Source organism: Dendrobates tinctorius, unplaced genomic scaffold (assembly GCF_039654945.1).
Source record: "Dendrobates tinctorius isolate UK_male_01 unplaced genomic scaffold, ASM3965494v1 ptg000250l, whole genome shotgun sequence".
In the NCBI taxonomy this organism is placed as follows: Eukaryota; Metazoa; Chordata; class Amphibia; order Anura; family Dendrobatidae; genus Dendrobates; species Dendrobates tinctorius.
In genome coordinates, this window is record NW_027361917.1 from 7284352 (window position 1) to 7311177 (window position 26826).

Here is a 26826-nt window from a genome sequence, read left to right on the forward strand (position 1 = left end):
AGGCGGTGAGGAGGGCTATAGGAGCAGTCAGGTGTGCGCAGGGCTGTTGAGGCGGTGAGGAGGGCTATAGGAGCAGTCAGGTGAGCGCAGGGCTGTTGAGGCGGTGAGGTGGGCTGTAAGAGCAGTCAGGTGAGCGCAGGGCTGTTGAGGCGGTGAGGTGGGCTGTAAGAGCAGTCAGGTGAGCGCAAGGCTGTTGAGGCGGTGAGGAGGGCTATAGGAGCAGTCAGGTGTGCGCAGGGCTGTTGAGGCGGTGAGGAGGGCTATAGGAGCAGTCAGGTGAGCGCAGGGCTGTTGAGGCGGTGAGGAGGGCTGTAGGGAGCAGGTTGCATGATCGCTCCAATGACAAACACCATCCTGCCAGAAAATGAAGCACAAATCCCTTCCTGAAACTATACGGGGCGTGGCCTGAGATGGGCGGGGCCACATAACTTTTTCACAGAAACCACAAAGTCACCGCCCCCTCACGGAATAAGCGCCTGAGAGAAGCGCTACAGGGGCGTGGCTATTCCGGACGGCGGTTCTTATAGGGCATTTAGTGGGCGTGGTTAAACAGTGGAGGGCAGTGTGTGGGAAGGGCGTGAGCACTGTGTGCTGCCGGTGAACTTCAGTGCCTGTGAGTCCGGGAGCGGGGTCCCAGCAGTCTGCGGCTTCTCCCGGCGACACTGCGCTCGTCACCGACATGGCGGCAGAGGACAGCGGCCAGAACAAGGTACAGAACTGACGGTAGGGCAGGAGGCTTGTGTGTGCTCCCGCTGAGCGGCTGCTATTTCACCGCAGCACTTCCTGATCCAGGGCTCCCAGTGTACACATCACGTGGGCTGGGTTTATGTTTTGCACTTCTATTAGTTTTGCTTGTGATCAGGTGATAAAAGTAACCAGAGGATTGTTAGACAACTTACTCTGTGCTGGTCCTGCCTCCTAGTGTTTGCTGTGGGGGACACAAGCCTTGTGACATCGGGACCCCTGCACAGGCACTGACGCTCTGCCCCAAATGTACTGTTGTGTGTGCGCACGGTGCCTAATTCCCAGGTCTCCCCCTTATCACAGACATCCCGTACCCTGATGAACGGTAACAAGGTCTGAACATATCACTCCTAATGCAGGCGGGCTGTCAGACTGTTCCCAGGTGGTGATAACACTGCGGGTTTCCCTCCTGATTTGTGGGTGGAAAGTCCGGGGGGTTTGCAATAGCTGCAAAGCAGACAAGATTTCTGACTGACACATTTTAAAGGGACTCTGCCAGCACAGAAGTGACTGTACAAACCAAGCACAGGCGCTCGGTGCTTCAAGGCGGGGCAATCTTTCATTTCCACCTTCCCACCTGCTTGTTTTCCCTCAGCCGTCTCTAGCTCTATGAAGTTAGATCTGTCAATCAAGTATGGAGGAGGATGAAATAGTGGGAAGGTGTATTTAAAGAGGTTGTCTGCTACTTTAGCATTGATCACCTATGCTTAGGCTAGATCTTCAATGTCTGATCGGCCGGGGTCGTCAGCCCCACCAATCAGCAGTAGTAATTAGTCTCTTGCAGAGGTGATCCGTCTCTTTGTAGTGGCCGGGGTTTGGTACTGCGTGGCCGCCTCCTATTCAAGTCAATAGGTTGATGTTTCGTACCCTGCAGCGGCCACTACAAGTAGACGGAGCAGCTCCACAAATGACTACACTGATAGCAGCTGATCGGCAGGGGTGCCTGGTGTCGGGCCCCGGCCCATCAGACATTGATAACCTATGAGAAAAACAAACAGTTAATCAGCTCACCGGTGTAGAAGATGTATTGAAGCAGGGCCCGGTTCATAGAGTGATCATGCTGACTCCTGAGCTAAAACCATGGAAGACATAGTGGAATAATCTAGCATCATATGTTTTATATTTAAAACATCACAATTATTTAGATATGGCTAAAAACAAAGAAAAAAAAATAATGAAGACCGTATAAATAAACCTGTTGGGCATCGGGTCTACGCGTTTCGAGCCTTAGTCTTGACTAAGAGTTTGTAAGGCCCAAAACACGTAGACCCAGTATCCACCATGTTGTTTCATACGGTCTCCATTTTTAGCCATATCCAAATAAATGTGATATTTTATGTAAAAAATATTTTTTTGCAGTTGCTGGATTTTTCCACTATTTCTTCTACTGATGCCCTGTCTTGAAGATAGGTCACTAATGTGAAGGTAGTGGATAACCTCCTTAAATGACTGGCCCTGCCGTGAAGAAACCGAGGGGCAGGGCTTAGTTTGAACAGTCATTCTGTGCTGACAGCCTTTAAGAATTCTCCTAGGAAATATCAGGTCCAGGATAGGGCAGGGTCATATTTTTCCAAGGATAACCTTTTCGTTCCCATTCGGTGCTGAAATTTGTATTCTATGAATATGTAAATTAGGCTTGCCCTACAGGTTTAATGGTGCACTTGTCCTCCACTCCTCTCTCCCCGATGGTCGTCCCTCTAGTCTTTATTGATAGTAGAGAACAGAGGTGATGACATGTCGTGCAGCAGAGCCTCTCTCCATCAAGAAGCGTCTGTAAGGACTCATACACTGACCACTGTACTTGTAGCTTGGATAAGACTGGATTCACATTAGCACTTTTGTGCACAGCGCATCGTGCGCAATAGTAACGCATGAAAAAAACGCATCATGCGTTTTTGCATGCGTTTGCGTTTTTTTAGGCGCATTCGTTCTTTATGGGTAAACCCAGTGTCTACACGTTTTCACGACAAACGCATGTTCATCAAAATGCAGGCGTGCGCATAGACTAATGCGTTTTTTTGTCGCATTCCGTGCGCAAGCGTTTTTTGACAAATTTCGGCGCACCCAAAAAATGCAACATGTTGCGTCTGGAGGAGTGCAAAGGCGCACACGACTAAAAAACGCATTCGCACGAAAACTCATACGAACGTGTGCAAATGCAAGACCTTGCGCCCCCCATGTTAAAGATAGGGGCGCATGGCCATGGATGCTGCGCACAAGAACACTAACGTGAAACCAGCCTAAGACACTGACTTCCGCACAATGGAGCTCTGGATGGCCACGGAATGGGTATCCTGTGGAAGTTTGCTATCCTGCCCTATCTGGCCCTACTTCTTGGGCACCTTTGCATGGGCACAGTAATCAGCTTTGTTCTGTGTATGTGTCTGTCCTTTTGAACTGCCCAGCTTTTCGTCACTACATCAGTCCATTGGCCCTGGTGAGCTATGACGACACCTGAAGACAGCACAACACTCGTTCATCTGTAATTTGATTTTTCTGCATGTGTCAATATCATTATCTGGAGACATTGCCCTGTGTAGAAGTGGAAATGCTGCCGAGAACTTGCCCTGTGGATGAGGACAGAAGAATTATTAGCGAGCATTCTGTCCTTGAGATCAGCCACTGGCCTAGGGCGCTAGGTCAGTAGTCTGTGGCTATCAAATGGGAACCCATGCTAACCACCTTCTACCCTGACTAGGAAGTTTGGAGTGATGTCCTCCTGCGACGCTGAAGTTACACAAGGTATAGAAGTCAGAAGTGTGGGGGATTCTAGCAGATAGAGGTGGGTCGCTGGGCTACCGTCTGGTAGCCATGTGCCACTGACGTGGTCCCTAGGCCTGTGTCCTGCGTATCAATCTGCTCATCTTTATTCAGTCACTAACATCACTGCTCAGTGTCATGAAGTGGCTGTGCGTGGAAAATTCTGCACCGTGTGCACTGCGGATTTCATTTTCCATTGATTATAATGGTACTGTACAATGCAGCAGAAACTGCTGCGGATCCGCAAGACCAAATCCGCTGTGGATCCGCAGCAGAATCTGCAGCGTGTGCACACCCCCTTAGTCTTCGCTTGGATCAGTGGTTACGTGCATTGCTTGTATCACTGCATTTTCCAGTTAAAAGTTGACATACTTTGTTTCCTCACCATTTTAATATGTTTTCTTTATACATCTTTGCCTGAAGTCCTGTAAGGATTGAAAATGATAACTATGGAATTGTCGAAAATCTGATGTGTATGGAGGCCTCATGAGTCATGACTGCCCTTGGCCAAAGGGTTTTTTTAAGGACTGAACAACTGATTACCTAACATCTCAAAAGTCAGAAATACTGTATTATAACGGTGGGTGTCTTGGTTCCGATCACCCACACCGATCAGCGGAAAATTGCTTCCACAGCAATGTCCTGGGTGAAAAACGGCGTACATGGCTTTGTGACCACTGCAACATACTGCTGTTTATCTCCCATTCAAATGAATGGTTCACTCCGGGATAGCCCCTTTAAGGATGTTGGGTGATAGATAGGTTTGGTTATGATATATTTCTGCTTCCTGTATACTTTTTATTTCCAAGAGTAGATTAACCAGTTGCAGAGAGATGTGAGCGGCTTAGGCTAGTTTCACACTAGCGTTAGGAGGTGCAGGGCCGCCGCTAAGCTCCGCCCCGGCCGCCTCCCCTCCGGTCAGCTCCTCCTATGGGCGCATGACGCTGCATGCGACCTGTGTCCCCTATATTTAGCGTTGGCTATGCAGGCCGTGCGCTGGTATGATTTTGCCGGCGCATGCGCCCTTTTGGCGCAGTGCCGAGCGCCCCAAACTGCAACACAGTGTGTTTGGCGCACGTCGGTGCAGCTTAGTGGCGGCCCTGATCTGCACCTCCTAACGCTAGTGTGAAACTAGCTTTAGGGTAGGTGTACAGAATCAGGAACTGCTGCGGGTTTGATGATGAGTACTTGTTTAGCGTCCAGATGTTACAGCATAGTGGATGAGATTTCAAGAAATCGCATGCCCACTATGTGTCCACAGGCTCCAACAGAGACTGACATGCAGCGTGTCTTTCCAGTCTGCTGCATGTCAAGTACATCAATAGAATAGAAGGGAGCGTTTTAGACGCTGTGATCTTGCGATGCGTCCAGAGCGTTGCTAGTTCTGGATCGTGGGCATCCGGCCTTGGTCTCTTTTTGTTTTTAAAATGAATGATAATGTGACAAAGTTTGCAAGTCTATGGTGACATTAAGAAAAATCTCTGTTCTGTCGATCGTTTGAATAGGCCGATGATTAGGGTTTCCTTCTATGAAAAATAAAATTTGTTGCCTAGGACCTGTCGTCATTTTCTGATATGCGCTTGCACAAATGGCCCATAGTGGATATCTAACTAATCTTATAATGCCATAGTGATTGGGTGCACACATTTAGGCCCCATTCACATGTCAGTTTTTCACATACGTGTTCTATCCGTGTTTTTCGCAGATTGAATGTGTACCCATTATAGTCTATGGGGCTGTTCACATGTCCGTGTTTTTGTGGAGTGTGTGTTCACAAAAAAATCTTTGCGACTTGTTTGTTTTTATCAGTGTGAAAGATGAAAATCACCCATACAAATTTTTGGGTCCGTGAAGATCATGGATGGCACCAGGGTGCAGTCCACGTTATGTCCCTGATTGCCTAAGTAATGTATAGAAGAAGCTTTATAATTTTTTTACCCCATACATAAAAATCACTGATGGGGGGGGGGGGAACACTGCCAATTCTTCCTTGCAAAGTACATTTCTACTGTGCCGGAGAAAAGTCAATTGGATTTTGCTCCTTACATACTTGGTGGTCATACACATTGTGCTGAAACAGGCTGGCTTCACACATCCGTGTGTCGCAGGTCACCGGACCCATTTCGACAGACTCGTGTATATACTAGGGTGACCGGATCTCATATGGGGGGGAAAAAATGTCAGAATCTTGTTCGTCTGGACCCCACAAAACGATTCCCCTTTCCAGATATTGAGAGAGCCAAAATTTGAGCTCGATCAAACGACGTTAACCCGTGCCGCTCGTCGCTCAAAGTTTGAAAAAATCCAAATTGAGGTATTTTAAGATTTAGGTATTTTGCATAGTCTGTTAGACTATAAAGAATGTGACAACAACATTGCAGAAATAGCCCTGACCAAATTTTCGAACCATTTATGGTATTTGAATGCAGAGTTGGTGGGATTATCGTTTTTTGATCCCACCATTACAGACAATGAAAAGTTGTTAATGGCTAATAAATTGCTCAGTAGCACAGATGAACCATCAGAGCACGCTAACCTACATGAGTTGATAATTTTACATAGTTATCTAATCTATTCTAGAGCTTTTGTTAAAGTAGTATTTGAAACGTCAGAATATAATGCTCGGCATTTGCTTACAACTTGCAGGACATATTGCTTTTGTTCTTCATCTTTTGTCAGAAGGTCGTTAAAGTCGGTTACTTCCTACCTCTTTTAATTTTTCTTTCCTAACTTTTGGATTTACAACCCTAGCGTGCTCTGATGTTTCATCTGTGCTACTGAGCAATTTATTAGCCATTAACAACTTTTCATTGTCTGTAATGGTGGGATCAAAAAACGATAATCCCACCAACTCTGCATTCAAATACCACAAATGGTTCGAAAATTTGGTCAGGGCTATTTCTGCAATGTTGTTGTCACATTCTTTATAGTCTAACAGACTATGCAAAATACCTAAATCTTAAAATACATCAATTTGGATTTTTTCAAACTTTCAGCGAAGAGCGGCATGGGTTAACGTCGTTTGATCGAGCTCAAATTTTGGCTCTCTCAATATCTGGAAAGGGGAATCGTTTTGTGGGGTCCAGACGGACAAAATTCCGACATCGATTTTTTTGCGGTCACCCTAGTATATACATATGAGAAGTTTTCTATTTCGGGTCAGTAAAATGTTACTCTACGAACGTTTGTTGTGGTTGAGTTAGTTTATTTTCATCAACGTTATTCTAATGTGTGCGATCTTTTAGGATCGCCAGAGGTCCGAACGTTTGATATTGCTTGATAGCAATACACCTTTAATACCATTTAAGTGAGCACTGCAAATGGATTACTAACTAGACTCTGGAGAGCAGCCAGTGTATGACTATGTAGTGAGGAGCCATCAGAAAGCAAATAGTACAGACTCACATTCAGGAAGATAAAACAATGCTTTATTCACATGTGAAATACACAGAACGATACAATTACATCTCCCCAAAGGCACAGAGGCCCTGGTTCCAGATCCAGCTCTGACCAAAGATACACGTGGAATACCAAGCACATGCTACATGGATGTAGTCACAGGTAGCAAAGAAAATCTCCCTTTGCACATACATAGTAGGAATAAAGCAGTAAGCGTCGTGAACATTAGGATCTAGTTATCATATTCACAATGGGGTGTTCTTGTCCAGAAAGAAGAAAGAAATCTCGAGCGGAGCAGACATCTGTATTAGTGTGGGGGGTCACATCCGCGTACGTATCGCCTTTCTTCCTCAGGGGTTGAACATAAAGTTCCGTTTACACAGCAAGATCATCATGAATGAATGTTTCTAGGAACGCTTGTTTCAATGTACAGTTGGTGGAGAGGGCTGAGCTTGATGGACCTAGGTCTTTTTTTCAACCTCCATAACTATGTAACCATAATCTTGCAGTCTAAACATGGTGCCAATCACCTGAGAAATGAGCAAAATGCTCAGTTGAAATAATCTTTTGGTTTACACAAGCAATCATTGTTCTGTGCTGCTGAGAACATTGCCAGCCTATGTGTACTGTGCAGTGCACATCTGAAGCGCGATATGCCTGTGTAAACAGGCTATTAAACGACTGCCAGTCAGCAAACGAGAGGCTCTGCACATCTAGTCGGCACGTGACTGCATGTATGCAAATAATATGCTCATGGTCATGCGCCCTTCGCTCCCGACATCTGTACTGGAGGGTAATTACAGCATGCATTGCATGCACTGTGAGGATTAACATGTCTGCAGTCACATAAAGTGACTGCAGACTTGTTCCGTAAGGTCGACAACCCCCTTTATGGGCTTATGCAGACGGTGCAAATCAGTCCGAGCATGGACCACTAATGCACGGATTGGTGGCGCATTGCCCCATTGAAGCATGACTGCTTCATGTAATCCTATGCGTATGAGGGTGTCACTCTGGTTGGGAGACTCACTGCTAGTCCATGCATTGCGGTCTGACATTGGTCTGAGATCCATGGACGTCTGCATGCTGCACCTTAACAACGCATGCGCTCCACAATCCTAGTGCCAGCGCTTTGACTAACGTGTTGTATAGCAGTTAATAAAAATTAACCTGAAATAGTAGCGGTTGCGTAAAAGACCCATAGTAGGGAACAAGTGACAATGCAATAGTGATCAACTGGCTTGTCCACTTTCATCAATTTTTTTAGGCCAGAGATATGTAAAATAACAATTTGTCTTTTACTTAACCTCCCTGGGTCCTCTGCAGTGTCTCTACCGATTGTCTGCAGAGGAGATGTCACGTCAACATCACTGCAGCCAATTCTTGATCTCAGAGGCTCGTATAGTCTGCCTCAGCTGAGCTCCATGATTGGCTTCAGTGCTGTGGACATGGCGTCTTTGCTCCATCCGTTCAATAGAGATGTGGGCAGACGCAGATGCACAGGGAGGGTAAGTATCCCATAGTTTGATGTTTTTTCCTATCACTGACATTCTGGTCTAAAAATATGAAAAAGTGGCAATCCCTTTAAGTGCTCACGTTTTATACCTCTCACTGCTCAGTAGCAGCTGTTACATTATGTGGGTAAAACTTCACTCTGCCCACCGTACGTGTATGATTCTGCCACTTATCAAAGATTAGACGCCCCTTGTGCCCTATGTCGTGTGAATCCGAGCTGCATTTAATGTGATCATTTAGTTCCCCATTTAGTGTATATACTCCTGTATGAACGTCAGTGTACATGACGTGATCGTGTATTTTATTCATTTTTAGACGCTAGTAATAATAACACCAGCGTCTTTGCAGCTTTGATCTACGTAGTGTGAATCCCAGCTGTTAATGAGAGTGGGCGCAAAGTGTAGCGAGGTGTGGCATGGTTAGGCTTCCTCGCTGTAGTCACCACTCATGTGAAAACATGAAAGTAACCTGAGTGCAAGACACTCTTCATTATTCACTCGCAATGGTTATAACATTGTAGAAATCTTCATACATGGCTGCCGAGGTTCTGTCTCGCTGATTGTCATTGCTCTTCTTCAGTTATCACATATTCAAGATCTCTTTACTTACACAACATCATACCGTCATGGATTTTACCAGTAAATACATAGTAATGGGTCTCCACGACAGTGGAGTGGTCTAAACTGGAGATCTCCATGAAGAAGCCCTCCTCCTCCTCCTCCCATCAAAATTTGTATCCTCTTAATATAGTGCAGTCCTCATATTATATAGCACTGTGTACTTACAATTGCTCACTTTGCCTTTCTACACAGATAATTCTCTTTTCCATTAGGTCTGTGACATCGTATGATTAAAAACTGACTAGCTGAATCCTTCTAAGCTCTATGTAGAATCATGGAGTCTTTTTCCCACTGCAGGACTCCTGAATCACTGCAAAAGTCATTGTCAGGGAGGAGGGAGAAGATGACTCATGACTTGGAGGCAAATAATTTTTGCTCTGAAAAGAGACTTCCTGTTTCTACATAGAGCAGAAAAAAGAGAAGAATTATCTGGGTAGAAGGGCAAAATGAGCAATTGTAAGTAGACCGTGCTATATAATATGATGATTGCTATACATTAATATATGATATGATATGATATGATATTAATATATATATATGATGATTGCTATACATTAAGAGGATAAAAACTTTGATGGTAGTGCCTCTTTAAATTTAGATGTAACCCTCCTCACTGTGCATGTATGATAGTTAATCATTTCATTTATTACACCGGAGCCATGCACTAGTGCGCTCACCCCTATAAACAATCCCTTTCACTGAGTCTGCAAAGAAAACCCCGAATCTCTTCCACCATTCTTCAGTTTCGCTTGTAGCTTATCTATACAGTCTGGTACGTGTTATCCAACAGAAATTTGGCATAGCTATGTGCACCATATATTATCCTGTCCTGTGGAAAAAAGTCAGATCAGAAAGCAATTGGGATTATTTGTTACTGCTTTTCCACAATGTTTGTGCCCCTCAGTCTGGTCTGCATTGTGTATTGAGTGACGTAAACTGGAAAGTTTTTGATTGGTGTGGATCCCACGCTTGGGACCCCCAACAATCGCCTGATCTAGTGGGTAGATGATCATTTTTGTAGCGTGGGATAAGTTTTAGGCTGCATTACCATTTTGTGGGTGAAATGTGGCATGTAAATCACTCCGACATGCCAAGCACTGCATTTGGCAAATGTCATCCACTAAAGTCACTTCAGTATGTGAGCAGTGAGCGAACGCTTTCACAGGCCTGCAAGGGTAAAAGGGTTTAAAAAGAAGTGATTTTTTTTTTTTTTTTTTTAATATCATAGAATGGTAGAGTTGGAAGGGACCTCCTGCTTGAAGCAGGATTCACTAAACTATCTCAGACAGATGTCTGTCCAGCTTCTGTTTGAAGACTTCTATTGCAGGAGAACTCACCACCTTTCGTGGCAGCCTGTTCCACTCATTGATCACTCTAAGGCTATGTGCACACGTTGCGGATTCTGCTGCGTTTCCGCAGTGGTTTTGGCCCTGCGGAAACGCAGCAGTTCCGCTGACCATGTACAGTACAATGAAACCCTATCTGTCAAAAAGTCTTTTCTAATATCTAATCTGTGTCTCCTCCCATTCAGTTTCATCCCATTGCTTCTAGTCTTTAGAATAAAGATGATCCTTCTACAATGTTACAGATCTTGAGATATTTGTAGACAGCTATTAAGTCTCCTCTCAGTCTTCTCTTCTGCAAGCTAAACATTCCCAAATCCTGCAACCTTTCCTCATAGGACAGGGTGTGCAGACTTGGTCACCATTCTGGTCGCTCTTCTCTGAACTACTTTTTTGTTATATACGTTCGATTGCTGAACTCGGTAAACATCGAAAAAATTCCATCATGCACAGTTTTTTCGCAAACCGTGACTCCATAGGCTTGTTCTTGCACGATACTTTGACCCCTTTGCGTCACCTTTGGTGGATTATTTTGGTGTCAAAATTTAATGGATGCTGTGCGGCGATTTGCTTCTGTGGGCAGAGAAGATTTTCTCCACCACCCTCTTTGGAAGCTGGGTTGTGTCCATAGCTTCCAATCATAGCACAGGTTTCATTTTATCTCGGCAATATAAGAACTGAAAGCAGCACTGTGATTGGTTGCTCTGGGGAGCAGAGGCAGATTTTCTTTTAGGCAGAGTTCATAAGAGTGTGGTGGCGCGTAGTATTTATTGGTTGTGGTGGATTAAGCTTCTGTTTCTAGAAACATTATCAAAATGGCTACAAGGAGGTGTCCTAATTTACCCGACAACTTTTGTTATATTTGTGGTTGTTTTGTAGTGAAGAAATAATGACGGGACATTATGGAATTCGTTAGAAAAGTATTGTGTACTTTGGTGTAAAACTAGGTGATCAGGAGAAGTCATGGGCTCGATTCACCTTGTGCCTCACGGTCCCTTCACCTTCGGAGAAACTAGAAGATTCCGAACATGAAGAGTAGGATTCTGACACAGACTTTCACGCTAGTCCCAACGAGCCACATCTTTTTTACAGCTCAAATTAACTGATTTAGTCAGGGAATTGGACCTTCCAAAACATTCTGTAGAAGTTTTAGGCTGTGTGCACACGCCCAGAATTCCAGCGGATTTTATGCGTTTTTGCTGCGTTTTTTAGCCTAGAAAATGCGGCAAAAATGCATAAAATAAGCAACCCATTGTAGTCAATGGCATTTCGCACATGCTGTGCTAATGCTGTGTATTTTTCCGCGGCGGAATCGCATCGCGGAAAAATACGCAGCATGCCCACTCCGCACACATAGGAAAGCATTGAGTCGCTTACTTTCCGCATGTGGTTATGGCGACTATGCGCAAAGTAAGTGTAAAATGTGCGGATGGTACCCAAGGTCTGGAGGAGAGGAGATTCTCCTCCAGGCTCTGGGTACCATATCCCTGTAAAAAAAAGAATTAAAATAAAAGGTGTTATTCTCACCTTCCGGCGTCCCACGCAGCATCCCCAGGCCTCAGCGATGCTCCCGGCATCTTCCGGTCCCAGTGATGCCTTGGGACAATGACCCGAGATGACGTAGCATCTCGCAAGACCACTACGTCATTAAAGGTCATTGTCGCAAGGCATCGCAGGTAACGGGACTTGCCGAGAGCATCGCGAGGCTCGGGAACGCTGCGTGGGACGCCGGAAGGTGAGAAAAACACGATTTTTTTTATTTTTAACTTTATATCTTTTTACTACTGATGCTGCATAGGCTAGCATTCTGCAAGCTAATTATGCTTGCAAAACGCTAGTTTATTGCGGGAAATGCGCGGGAATTCCGCATGCGGAATTCTAGCGTATTTCCCGCGGCCCTGAGTTGCGGAATTCCCGCTGCAATTCCGCAACGTGTGCACATAGCCTTAGGCTGTAGACTAAAAGAAAAGAACCTGCTAGCTCCTGATACCTGTTTTCATGGTGCACAAGTAGAGAAAAGGAATTCATTCCATACTTTTCTCAAAGTGGTGCTCTAGTGTATTTCAGTGAAGTTCCTAGGCTGATGGAAAAATGTAACAATGAGTACAATGTGAGCGAGTTGGAGACTCTTTATTGATTCATCCAAAAAAGCCTGAAAACTGGGTTATTGCACAATGGCAGCAAGTACGGTATGTCTCAGTGCCTGTAGGGCATTTTATGCACTTGAAAGAAAGTTATGAGAATTTTTACTTTATTCTCATGAAACGTAACAATGAGGATCAAGGATGGTCAATAAGTGATGATCTGGAGGTTCTCTCTTTGCTGTTGCTCAGAAAGGAGGATACACAAAGTACCCATGCTTTTTGTGTTAATGGTACAGTTGTGATAGGACTCATCACTGGAGCCACAAAAGTTGGCCAACGTGAACATCTTTGCAACGTGGACTCAAGGACACAGTTGCGGAAAGTTGAGTTGAACCCACTAATGTTCTCCTGCCACCACTCCATGTTAAGCTTGAACTGATGAAGCAGTTTGTGAAAGGTCTACTTAAAGAAGGAGAGACTTTTAATTAAGTTTGTGTGTACCAAGTTTCAGGGACTGTCCGACGCAAAACTGAAGAAGGTATTTTTGTGTGTCTGTACTGTATATTCGTAAACTCATTAAGGATGATGTGTTCGAAGCGAAAAAGGAAACGATTGAGAAAAGGGCTTGGGATTCTTTTAAAGAAGTAATAAAGACATTTATAGTTAACAACAAAGATTCAGATTTTGAAACGTTTCAAAGCCTTGGGTTGTCTGATGAATTTGAGGTTAAATTTTTTTACATTTCTTGGACCCGCACTCCAGAAAACAATGCCCGCCTATGCTCTCTGAGCCATCTAATATAGATCCCTTTAATAATTTACAAGACCATTTACCATTTCCTATGGTAAAGAATTGCAATGAGTTTGTTTAAACCGGATGCTTTCCGATATTTTGTACGGGGGATCTGTTTTTTTTTTTTTTATTTTATTTTATTTTTATTTTTTTCTGCACACCCATAGACTTGAGTGGACAGGTATGACCTAACATATGGAAGAGACTAGTGCATGCTGCGTTTTTTTTTTTTTTTTTTACAACTGAATCTGTATGTGGAGATAAAAAAACAAAAAAAAAACAAAAAAAAAAAAAACACTCATCTGAACAGGCCAGTTGAATAACATTGACGCTAGTCCTAACCGTTTTTTCATGGACTGCACTTGGAACGATAATACACTTGTGTGAACCTACCCTGAGGCTGTGTGCCCACGTAGTGTTTTTTTAAGCGTTTCTGCAGCGCTTTTATAGACAAGCAATTCTGCTGCAGAAAGGCTTAAGAAAAGCATCCAATTGGTTTTTAATGAAAAGCGCACATGTTGTGCCAATGGTGCGTTTTTAACCGCTGCGGAAACGCTTAGCGATTAAAAACGCAGCATGTTCATTAATTTTGCGTAATCGCACGCGATTCCGCATAAAATCAATTCTATTGGCAAAAACACTTGACAAACGCTTACAAAAGCGCATCAAAAACCGCATGTGTTTTCCCGGGAGCAGGGTGTGCGATTCTGCTCAGGGTTATTCTGCTTCAGAATCGCTATGTGGGCACATAGCCTAAAAGTGTTCTTTAGGGCGCATTCACACATTTTGTGTTTGGTCAGTATTTTACATCCGTATTTGTAAGCCAAAATAAGGAATGGGTGAAAAATGGAGAAGTGGTGCGCTGTATTTCAATACAAATCCTGATCATGTGAATGTGGCCTTAACCCCTTACCTACAATTGACGTAATATTCCGTCCATGTGACCATGGACCTAATTACCATGGACGGAATATTACGTCATCGCGATCAGCGGCGCCCACGTGGTGAGCGCCGCTGATCGCGGCCGAGTGTCAGCTAATTATCACAGCTGACACCCGGCACAATGTGTCAGGGGCGGTCACGGACCGCCCCCGACACGTTAACCCCTTGCACACCGCGATCAAACGCGATCGCGGTGTACCGGGGGTTAAAGGGAAGCATCGGCAGGGAGGGGGCTCCCTCCGTGCTTCCCTGAGCCCCCCACGGCAGCGCAATGTGCAGCGCTGCTGCGGGGGACTCCCTTCCTCCAGGCCCCCGAATCCAAGATGGCGACGGGGGCCTTCGGGGGCCTGAGGAAGCTGGCTTCCTCAGTGCCTGCAAAGCGCAGGCATGAGGAAGTCTGCAGCAGTGCCTGTGACAGATCGCTGATCTGTCACAGTGATCTGTGATGTGACAGATCAGCGATCTGTCACAGGACAGTGATGTCCCACCTGGGACAAGGTAATAAAGTAAAAAAAAAAAAAAAAAAAGTGTTAAAAATAATTTAAAAAAAATCGCTAAATAAATTAGTTAAAAAAAAAAAAAATATTCCCCAATAAATCCATTTTTTGAAAATAAAAAAAAACCAAAACAATAAAAGTACACATATTTGGTATCGCCGCGTCCGTAATGACCTGCCCTATAAAACTGTCCCATTAGTTAACCCCTTTAGCGAACCCCTTAAAAAATAAAAATAAAAAACGAAGCAAAAAATAATAATTTATTATCATACCACTGAACAAAAAGTGCAATAACGCGCGATCAAAAAGACGCATATAAATATCCATGGTACCGCTGAAAACGTCATCTTGTCCAGCAAAAAACGAGCCACCATACAGCATCATCCGCAAAAAAATAAAAAAGTTATAGCTCGCAGAATAAAGCGATGCAAAAATAATTATTTTTTATATAAAATTGTTTTCATTGCAAAAAAACGACAAAACATAAAAAAACGACCTAAATGAGGTATCGCTGTAACCGTACTGACCCGAAGAATAAAAACGCGTTATCAATTTTACCGCACGCGGAACGGTGTAAACGCACCCCCCAAAAGAAATTCATGAAAAGCTGGTTTTTGTTCATTCTGCATCCCAAAAATCGGAATAAAAAGCGATCAAAAAATGTCACGTGCCCGAAAATGGTACCAATAAAAACGTCAACTCGTCCCGCAAAAAATAAGACCTCACATGACTCGGTGGGTCAAAATATGGAAAAATTATAGCTCACAATATGTGGTGATGCAAAAACTATTTTTACAATAAAAAGCGTCTTTTAGCGTGCGACAGCCGCCAAACATAAAAACCGCCATAAATCGTAAATCAAACCCCCCGTTATCACCCCCTTAGTTAGAGAAAAATAATAAAACTAAAAGAAAATGTATTTATTTCCATTTTCCCGCTAGGGTTAGGGTTAGGGTAGGGTTAGGGCTAGGGTTAGGGCTAGGGTTAGGGCTAGGGTTAGGGCTAGGGCTCAGATTAGGGTTAGGGGTGTGTTGAGGTTAGGGTTGGAGTTATAATTGGGGATTTCCACTGTTTGGGCACATCAGGTGCTCTCCAAAGGCAACATGGCGTCTGATCTCAATTCCAGCCAATTCTGCGTTGAAAAAGTCAAATGGTGCTTCTTCCCTTCCAAGCTCTGACATGCGCCCAAACAGTGTTTTACCCCCACATGTAGGGTATCAGCCTACTCAGGACAAATTACAAAACAACTTTTGGGGTCCAATTTCTCCTGTTACCCTTAGGAAAATAAAAAACTGGGGGCAAAAATATAATTTTGCGGAAAAAAATGTTTTTTTTATTTTCACGCCCAGGCGTTATAAACTTCTGTGAAGCACTTGGGGGTTCAAAGTGCTCTCCACACATCTAGATAAGCTCCGTGGGGGGTCTAGTTTCCAAAATGGGGTCACTTGTGGGGAGTTTCAATAGTTTAGGTACATCAGGGGCTCTCCAAACGCACATGACACCCGCATACCAATCCATCAAAGTCTGCATTCCAAAACGTCACTACTTCCCTTCCGAGCCCCGACGTGTGCCCATACAGTAGTTTTCTCCCACATATGAGATATCAGCGTACTCAGGACAAATTGGACAACAACTTTTGGGGTCCAATTTCTCCTGTTACCCTTGGGAAAATAAAAAAAATGGGGACTAAAAGATGATGTTTGTTGAAAAAATACGATATTTTTATTTTCACGCCCGGTCGTTATAAACTTCTGTGAAGCACTGGGGGGTTCAAAGTGCTCACCACACATCTAGATAAGTTCATTAGGGGGTCTAGTTTCCAAAATGGGGTCACTTGTGGGGGGTTTCCACTGTTTAGGTACATCAGGGGCTCTCCAAACGCAACATGACACCCGCAGACCATTCCATCAAAGTCTGCATTCCAAAACGTCACTACTTCCCTTCCGAGCCCCGACGTGTGCCCATACAGTAGTTTTCTCCCACATATGAGATATCAGCGTACTCAGGACAAATTGGACAACAACTTTTGGGGTCCAATTTCTCCTGTTACCCTTGGGAAAATAAAAAAATGGGGACTAAAAGATCATGTTTGTGGAAAAAATACGATTTTTTTATTTTCACGCCCGGTCGTTATAAACTTCTGTGAAGCACTGGGGGGGTTCAAAGTGCTCACCACACATCTAGATAAGTTCATTAGGGGATCTAGTTTCCAAAATGGGGTCACTTGTGGGGGGTTTCCACTGTTTAGGTACATCAGGGGCTCTCCAAACGCAACATGACACCCGCAGACCATTCCATCAAAGTCTGCATTCCAAAACGTCACTACTTCCCTTCCGAGCCCCGACGTGTGCCCATACAGTAGTTTTCTCCCACATATGAGGTATCAGCGTACTCAGGACAAATTGGACAACAACTTTTGGGGTCCAATTTCTCCTGTTACCCTTGGGAAAATAAAAAAATGGGGACTAAAAGATCATGTTTGTGGAAAAAATACGATTTTTTTATTTTCACGCCCGGACGTTATAAACTTCAGTGAAGCACTGGGGGGTTCAAAGTGCTCACCACACATCTAGATAAGTTCCTTGGGGGGTCTAGTTTCCAAAATGGTGTCATTTGTGGGGGGTTTCTATTGTTTTGGTACATCAGGGGCTTTCCTAATGCGACATGGTGTCCGATCTCAATTCCAGCCAAAAACGTCAAATGGCGCTGCTTCCCTTCCGAGCTCTGCCATACGCCCAAATAGTGGTTTACACCCACATGTGGGGTATCAGCGTACTCAGGATAAATTGCACAATATCTTTTAGGGTCCTGTTACTTTTGGAAAAATAAGAATTGAGGGTGAAAAGATCATTTTTGTGGAAAAAATATGATTTTTTAATTGTACCGCTGTACGTTATAAACTTCTGTGAAGCCCTTGTGGGTTCAAAGTTCTCACCACATATCTAGATAAGTTCCTTGGGGGGTCTAGTTTCCAAAATGGGGTCACTTGGGGGGGTTTCCACTGTTTAGGTACATCAGGGGCTCGCCAAACGTGACATGGCGTCCGATCTGAATTCCAGCCAATTTTGCATTGAAAAAGTCAAACGGCGCTCCTTCCATTCTGAGCTCTGCCATGCGCCGAAACAGTGGTTCCCCCCCACATATCAGGTATCAGCGTAGTCAGGACAAATTGCACAATAACTTTTGCAGTCCAATTTCTCCTGTTACCCTTGGTAAAATAAAGAAAATTGAACCTGAAGTATTTTTTTTGTGAAAAAAAGTTAAATGTTCATTTTTTTTTTAATATTCAAAAAATTCCTGTGACGCACCTAAAGGGTTAATAAACTTCTTGAATGTGGTTTTAAGCACCTTGAGGGGTGCAGTTTTTAGAATGGTGTCACTTTTGGGTATTTTCTATCATATAGACCCCTCAAAGTGGCTTCAAATGCGAAGTGGTCCCTAAAAATAAAATGGTGTTGCAAAAATGAGAAATCGCTGGTCAACTTTTAACCCTTATAACTTCCTAGCAAAAAAAAATTTTGGTTGCAAAATTGTGCTGATGTAAAGTAAACATGTGGGAAATGTTATGTATTAAGTTTTTTGTGTGCCGTATCGCTGTGATTTAAGGGCATAAAAATTCAAAGTTGGAAAATTGCGAAATTTTCAAAATTTTCGCCAAATTTCCGTTTTTTTCACAAATAAACGCAAGTTATTTGAATGCAATTTTACCACGAACATGAAGTACAATATGTCACGAGAAAACAATGTCATAATCACCAGGATCCATGAAAGCGTTCCAGAGTTATGACCTCATAAAGGTACAGTGGTCAGAATTGTAAAAATTGGCCCGGTAGTTAACGTGCAAACCACCCTTGGTAGTGAAGGGGTTAAGGTTCATGCAGACGAGCGTATAAATCCGATGTCTGCTGTTTAATTTTGAAACTGATGGTACACAGACAGCACACTAACCCATGTTATTCAATGGGGTTGTTTGAATTGCATTTTATTTTTTTTTTTTCCTTGGTCCAACTGTTCGTGAGGGAAAAAATAACACAATGCACTCTTAGATGACTTAAGGCCCCGTCACACTAAGCGACTTACCAGCGATCCCGACACCGATATCAAGGTGTCAGGATCGCTGATAAGTCGCTATGTGATCGCTGGTGAGCTGTCACACAGACAGCTTCACCAGCGATCAGCACAGCGATGCCGAGCGCCCGGCATCGCTGGCCATCGCTGTAAAAAATAGAATCAAAATAAAAAATATAGTTATTCTCACCTTCCGACGTCCCGTTCAGCCATCCTGCCTCTCTCCACGCTCCGGTCCCAGTGATCCTTTGCGAGAATGACCGCGAGATGTCACGGTCTCGAGGGATAACAAAGTCTCGCGGTCATTTGTGCAAAGCATCACTGGGACCGGAGCGTGGAGAGAGGCAGGATGGCTGAACCGGACGTCGGAAGGTGAGAATAACTATTTTTTATTTTTTATTATTATTTTTTACACCTGATCGCTGGTCTCCCGCCTGTCACACGCAGCGATGCGTGCTGGCCAGCGGGAGACCAGCGACCAAAGAAATGTCCAGAGGTTTCTTCCAGCGATCAGCGATCTCGCTGGTACGTCACAAAAGTTGTGACTCAGCAGCGATCTCGCTACCGAGATCGCTTAGTGAGACGGGGCCTTTACTCATTCAAGTCTATGGGTGCATAAAAAAAAAAAAGAAGCTCCCACAAGGACCATTTGAGTGGCATCCGATTTTTGCGGATAAATTTCTGTTATAAACTGAAACTGTATTTGATCATGCACATTTTTACTCTATTTGTATGAAAATCGCACATGGCCGTAAAAGCTGACATACGAAAGAAAATCTGATAAAAATCAGAGTATTCAAGATGAGTCAGACAACTTCACCCGTTCTTAGATCCCGCATGTTTAGCTGAAGCTGTTCAAGAATGTGTTTTGATAAATGCTCACTGCTCGCAGTACATGTGCAGTAAAGGTTGTTGCCTTTGCTCCTTCCTATTTCAAGGCAGGAGCAGGCAACCATCTGTCAGGAAATGCACCTAGCGAGGTGGTCATTGAACTCTTATGTGAAGCAGATGTCTGGTGCAAAGTAAACACATCCAGGGTGCCGCCATAATATCTCTGCATCCAGTGTGTGCAGCATGGTATATTCCAGGTATCCGATCCCTGTAGAGATCAGTGATCCTCTACAATTCCAGAAACCAGTTGCTGTAAAGAAAAAAGATCCATTGTAGATTTAATTGCATTCATAGACCAAAAGATTTATTCTTAGGCCGGGGTCAGACTTGCGAGAAACTCGGACGAGTCTCGCACTTCAATACCCGGCCCTACCGCCAGCTCTCGGATCCGGGGGCTGGCTGGCACTTTTCAGCCTGGGGGGCAATCACAAGGCAGTGGCCCTCGAGTTGCGGTGGCCCTCCTTTTTCCATGCTTATCTCTGGCCATTCAATTAAAGCAGCATAGTTTTCAGGCTTTAAAAATAGGCTGGTATGTAGATATGGGAACAGATCGGAGTTAGCTGCATAGATATGGGAGCAGAACGGAGCTTACTTGAGAGGTATGGGAGCAGACCGGAGCTTGCTCCAGAGATTTGGGAGCAGACCGGAGCTTGCTCCAGAGATTTGGGAGCAGACCGGAGCTTGCTCCAGAGATTTGGGAGCAGACCGGAGCTTGCTCCAGAGATTTGGGAGCAGACCGGAGCTTGCTCCAGAGATTTGGGAGCAGACCGGAGCCTGCTCCAGAGATTTGGGAGCAGACCGGAGCCTGCTCCAGAGATTTGGGAGCAGACCGGAGCCGGCTCCAGAGATTTGGGATATATATATATATATATATATAGTATATATAATGCGATGGTCCCAGTTCCCACTATAAATATAGTGCGATGGCCCCAGTTTGCATATATATATATATATATATATATATATATATATATATATATATATATATATATATATATATATATATATATATATATATATATATATATATATATATACACTCACTGGCCACTTTATTAGGTACACCATGCTAGTAAGGGGTTGGACCCCCTTTTGCCTTCAGAACTGCCTCAATTCTTCGTGGCAGAGATTCAACAAGGTGCTGGAAGCATTCCTCAGAGATTTTGGACCATATTGACATGATGGCATCACACAGTTGGCGCAGATTTGTCGGCTGCACATCCCTGATGCGAATCTCCCGTTCCACCACATCCCAAAGATGCTCTATTGGATTGAGATCTGGTGACTGAGGAGGCCATTTGAGTACAGTAAACTCATTGTCATGTTCAAGAAACCAATCTGAGATGATTCGAGCTTTATGACATGGCGCATTATCCTGCTGAAAGTAGCCATCAGATGTTGGGTACATTGTGGTCATAAAGGGATGGACATGGTCAGCAACAATACTCAGGTAGGCTGTGGCGTTGCAACGATGCTCAATTGGTACCAAGGGGCCCAAAGAGTGCCCAGAAAAAATTCCCCACACCATGACACCACCACCACCAGCCTGAACCGTTGATACAAGGCAGGATGGATCCATGCTTTCATGTTGTTTACGCCAAATTCTGACCCTACCATCCGAATGTCGCAGCAGAAATCGAGACTCATCAGACCAGGCAACGTTTTTCCAATCTTCTACTGTCCAATTTCGATGAGCTTGTGCAAATTGTAGCCTCAGTTTCCTGTTCTTAGCTGAGAGGAGTGGTACCCAGTGTGGTCTTCTGCTGCTGTACCCCATCTGCCTCAAAGTTCGACGCACTGTGCGTTCAGAGATGCTCTTCTGCCTACCTTGGTTGTAACGGGTGGCAATTTGAGTCACTGTTGCCTTTCTATCAGCTCGAACCAGTCTGCCCATTCTCCTCTGACCTCTGGCATCAACATGGCATTTCCGGCCACAGAACTGTCGCTCACTGGATTTTTTTTCTTTTTCGGACCATTCTCTGTAAACCCTAGAGATGGTTGTGCGTGAAAATCCCAGTAGATCAGCAGTTTCTGAAATTCTCAGACCAGCCCTTCTGGCACCAACAATCATGCCACGTTCAAAGGCACTCAAATCACCTTTCTTCCCCATACTGATGCTCGGTTTGAACTGCAGGAGATTGTCTTGACCATGTCTACATGCCTAAATGCACTGAGTTGCCGCCATGTGATTGGCTGATTAGAAATTAAGTCTTAACACACAGTTGGACAGGTGTACCTAATAAAGTGGCCAGTGAGTGTGTGTATATATATATATATATATATATATATATATATATATATATATATATATATATATATATATATATATATATATATATATATATATATATATTGGCCCTAGTTCTCTATCTATCTATCTATCTATCATAATAGACGCCAGTTATCCCCGTATATATAGAAGGATGACCCCAGTTCTCCATATTAAAAATAAAGAAGTTTATACTCCCCTCGTCCTGATTCCCGGAACTGCAGCCTCCATTTTCTCTTCCAGTTAGCAGAGCGGCATGAGACAATAATGTAATCACGCTGCCTGCGTGAGGACACTGAAGTCTCAGGAAGCTGCGATCTGCAGCTTATGAGACAGACCAGGGCTTCCACTAGGAATTTCGGGGTCCCATACTGGCAAAATTTTGGGGTTCCCTTGAGACTTCGCCCAGGTTCCACACCAGCTCCGCCTCCACCGTCCCACCGCCTACTCTTGGAAAAACTCAACTTCTCCACCACATCCTCATCAAACAGATATTAACAGTTCCCATCAAACACCAGATCACATTCATAACCAGCAGCTTCTGTTCTGGCCAAAATAATGTTTAAGCTGATACCACGACACGGTAGACTCTTTCGGCTGGGCCCTACTCTACTCTAAACTATTAAAAATAAATATGTATTTACGTATTTTTCTTTAATGGAATGAGTCCCATACATTTACATTTTTTTTAAACAACCATTAATACCACATACAAGGGACAAATATAATATTATCACACCATGACCAGACCAAATATTACCAGCACATAGTGACCGAATAATACCACATACAAAGAACAAATACCGCCACACCTTGGCCAGACCACATATTACCACCACATAGTGACCGAATAATACCACATACAAAGAACAAATACCACCGCACCATGGCCCGACCACATATTACCACCACATAGTGACCAAATAATACCACATACAAGGAACAAATAGCGCCACACCATGACCAGACCACATATTACCACCACATAGTGACTGAATATTACAATACTGATCACTAATAAAAGAAAACACAATACTAAGTGCCATTCTATACAGGAACTCTGTATTTACTGTCAGTGTACAGGTAATACAGTGATCACTGGTGACATTATACACAGGAGCTCTGTATATAGTGTCAGTGTACAGGTAATACACGGATCACCAGTGACATTACACAAAGCAGCTCTGTTTATAGTGTCAGTATACAGGTAATACAGTGATCACCAGTGACTTTATGCACAGGACTGCTGTATATAGTATACAGTGTATAGTGTCAGTGTACAGGTAATACAGTGATCACCGATGATAATGTACACAGGAGCTCTGTATATAGCGTCAGTGTACAAGTAATACAGTGATCACTAATGCCAGTGACATTATACACAGGAGCTCTGTATATAGTATACAGTGTATAGTGTCAGTGTACAGGTAACACACTGACTCACCAGTGACGTCTCTAGCTGAAGTCCTTCATCTTGGCTTTTCTTTTTCATCAAGCACAGACCGCCATCACTTCTTCCAGCCAGGACTCGACCCTGCGTAAAATAACAGTTACTAGAGCACCACTTCCAGAGCACATTCCCCACTTTTTCCGTTTCTTCTACACTACACATCTGAATACAGACGTGCACCCACAATCAATATATAATTGGTTATTATGCTACCCATCATTCCAAATATAAATTATAATCCGCCACTGTGCACCCACTAACTATAAATAGCCACTTCCCCATTTAATATATAAATTAATTAGCACCTGTACCCTTTCCCCCAATTCATTACCAGGCACTTCATCCTCAACACCTCCCACTATGTACCTCCCGCTCTAACCCTTACCCCAATTCATTATATTTACATGCCCCTCCCGCCTCAATTCATTGTCATGTCTTTCTCTCCCACCCTCTATTCATCATCAACTGCTCTGCCCCACATTCAATACATCATTTACTCCCCCACTCTCAAAATTCATTATTTGTTCTCCCCATAGATCATAATTTGCTCTTCCCAGCCCCCACCTTCAATTCATTATTTGCTCTTCTCATCTCCCACCTTCAATTAAATTGCTGTGCCCCATCGCTCACACTGAATTCATCATTTGCAGTCCCCTATCACCCCCTCACTTCATCTGCAGTGCCCCTTCATCATTTGCAGCCACCAATCCCCCTTCCATTTCATCATGTGCAGTCCCCCCTCAGACACACTTCATCATGTGCAGTCCCCCTTAACCCCCACTTCATCATCATTTGCAGCCCCACTCACTCCCCATTCATCATTTGCAGCCCCCGCACCCCCTCACACATTTAATTCATTTCATAAAGAAAAAAAAAAAGTTTGCCATACTTGCCTCACAGCCGCCCGCTCTCCAGCAGCGCCTCTCTGCTTCGAGGGTCCGGACTCTGGTACATGTCGGCATGCGCGATGACCTCATCGCGCACGCCTGACCCGGAAGTGGAGAGGGAGGGAGTGGGACTGCAGGCAGAGGGAGCTGTGCAGCCATCAAGGTGACGGCGGTGCACAGCTCCTGGCCGGCATGATACACTGTGACGCGGCGGCTGTGTCTGCTGCCGGCCGCATCACAGTACAGCCGGCACGGCGCGCACAATTTGCTGTGCGGCCGGCCCTGTAGAGGTGCTGGGGCAGCGGCCCGAGGGGCACTTGACTCCCTGACACCCAGCCTGCTCGAATCGGAGCGTTCAGCTGCATTTATTTCTATGCAGCTGAACGCTCCGATCTGAGTGCCGGCGGCAGTGCAGGGTATTGACGTGTGAGACTTGTCCGAGTTTCTCGCAAGTCTGACCCCGGCTTTAAAACAACTATTTATTGCCTCTCTAAAAATTAGCACCCATACAACATTCTCCGCATTCTTCAGGCACAGCAAATTGGATGATGTGACGGAAAATGAATCAAAAGGAAGGGATTTGATTGTGCTGCTTTCATAACTGCACATCCACTAGTATTGGCCATGGGGGTCTGGTTATACTTTGGATTGTGCTTAGGTACATTATGTAGTGGGGGTGAAAAAAAACAGACTTTTATTTGCTTTGTTTTTGTGCAGCCAAGTGTTACATTCAAGTTTACATTCTCTGTGCAGTTTTATATCATATAATGAACAGTTCTTTGTGTTAGAATCATAGAGTTGGAAGGGACCTCCTGGGTTATCTGGTCCAACCTCCTGCTCATTGCAGGAATCACTAAATCATCCCATACAGATGTCTGTCCAGCCTCTGTTTGAAGATTTCCATTGAAGGAGAACTCACCACCTCTTGTGGCAGCCTGTTCCACTCATTGATCACCCTTGCTGTCAAAAAGTCTTTTCTAATATCTTAACTGTGTCTCCTCCCATTCAGTTTCATCCCATTGCTTCTAGTCTTTCCTTGTGCAAATGAGAATAAAGATGATCCTTCTACAATGTGACAGCCCTTGAGATATTTGTACACTGCTATTAAATCTCTTCTCAGTCTTTTTTTGCAAGCTAAACATTCCCAAATCCTGTAACCGTTCCTCATAGGACATGGTTTGCAGATCAGTCACCATTCTTGTCGCTCTTCTCTGAACTTGCTCCAGTTTGTTGTCTTTTTTAAAATGTGGTGCCCAAAACTGGACACAGTATTCCAGATGAAGTCTGACCAAAGAGGTGTAGAGGGCAATAATGACTTCACGTGATGTAGACTGTATGCTTCTGTTAGTACATCCCAGAACTGTGCCTTTTTTTGCTGCTGCATCACACTGTTGACTCATGTTCAGTATGTGATCTATTAGTATACCCAAGTCTTCTTCACATGTGCTGTTGCTTAGACCTATTCCTCCCATTCTGTATATGCTTTTTTCATTTTTATTGCCCAGATGTAGTACTTTGCCGTTTTTCTTGTTAAAAAACATTGTTGTTTGCTGCCCACTGCTCCAGTCTATTTATATCTTTTTGATCCTCTCTCTCTTCTCTAATTTTAGTTATCCCTCCTAGCTTTGTGTCATCAGCAAATTTAATCAGTTCACCCTCATTTTTTTTTTCATCTAAATAATTGATAAAGATGGTGAACAATACAATGCCCAGGACAAGAGCCCTGTGGTACCTCACTTGAGACATACTTCCAACTGGATGTGCAGCCATTTACGACTACTCTTTAGGTCCGATCACTATGCCAGTTATGAATCCACCTAACAGTTGCCTTGTCCATTCCATACTTAGTCATTTTTTTCAATAAGGATGATGTGAGATACTTTGTCAAATGCTTTGTTGAAGTCAAGATATACTATATCTACAGCATTTCCCTGATCCACCCAGTCAGTGATTCTGTCATAGATATAAATTAAGTTAGTCTGACATAACTTATTAGTTACAAACCCATGCTGACTCTGGTTAATCTTTTCTGGTATAGAAGTCAGACTCACCGGCCTATAGTTCCCTGGGTCCACCTTCTTCTCCTTTTTGAAGATGGGAACAACATTTGCTCTTCTCAAGTCTTCTGGGACTTCTCCTGTTCTCCAATAGTTTTCAAAGATTATGAAAAGTGGTTCAAAAATTTCTTGTGACCTGTAGACTTGAATTCATTTATGTTAGCTAAATATTCCCTCACTATCTTTCTGTTAATAGATAGCCTGGATTCTTATATTCCTTTAATAGGACAGTGAAGATCAGTTGATGTTACATTTCCTTTCTGAGAGAAAACAGATGCAAAATAGGAATTTAAAAGTTTGGCCTTCTCAACATCCTTTCTTACCGTTTCATCCTGTAAAAATCTTAAAGCATCTTTGGCTTTTCTTTTACTTAAGACATATCCCCCAAATCCCTTTTTTATTGCTTTTGACGTCTCTTGCAAGCCTTACCTTTAGATAATTTGATTCATGCCCTGCAGGTTCTGCAGATTCGCCCCACTACCAAACCTGCAAATCTCTCCAAAAATAA

General features: G+C 43.8%; 1 protein-coding gene across 2 annotated transcripts in view; it reads left to right on the top strand.

Moving 5' to 3' along the window:
• The first annotated feature begins 536 nt into the window (after window positions 1-536).
• SNX5 (sorting nexin 5) overlaps window positions 537-26826 on the top strand; it is a 118843-nt gene continuing 92553 nt past the window's right edge. The window contains exon 1 of one of the 2 annotated variants that reach the window (XM_073557452.1): window positions 537-709. In XM_073557452.1, the coding sequence (XP_073413553.1) occupies window positions 680-709 (30 nt within the window). In that variant the 5' untranslated portion in view covers window positions 537-679. Of the gene's footprint in view, window positions 724-26826 lie in introns of both variants that reach the window. The other variant, XM_073557453.1, reaches the window with a different exon arrangement.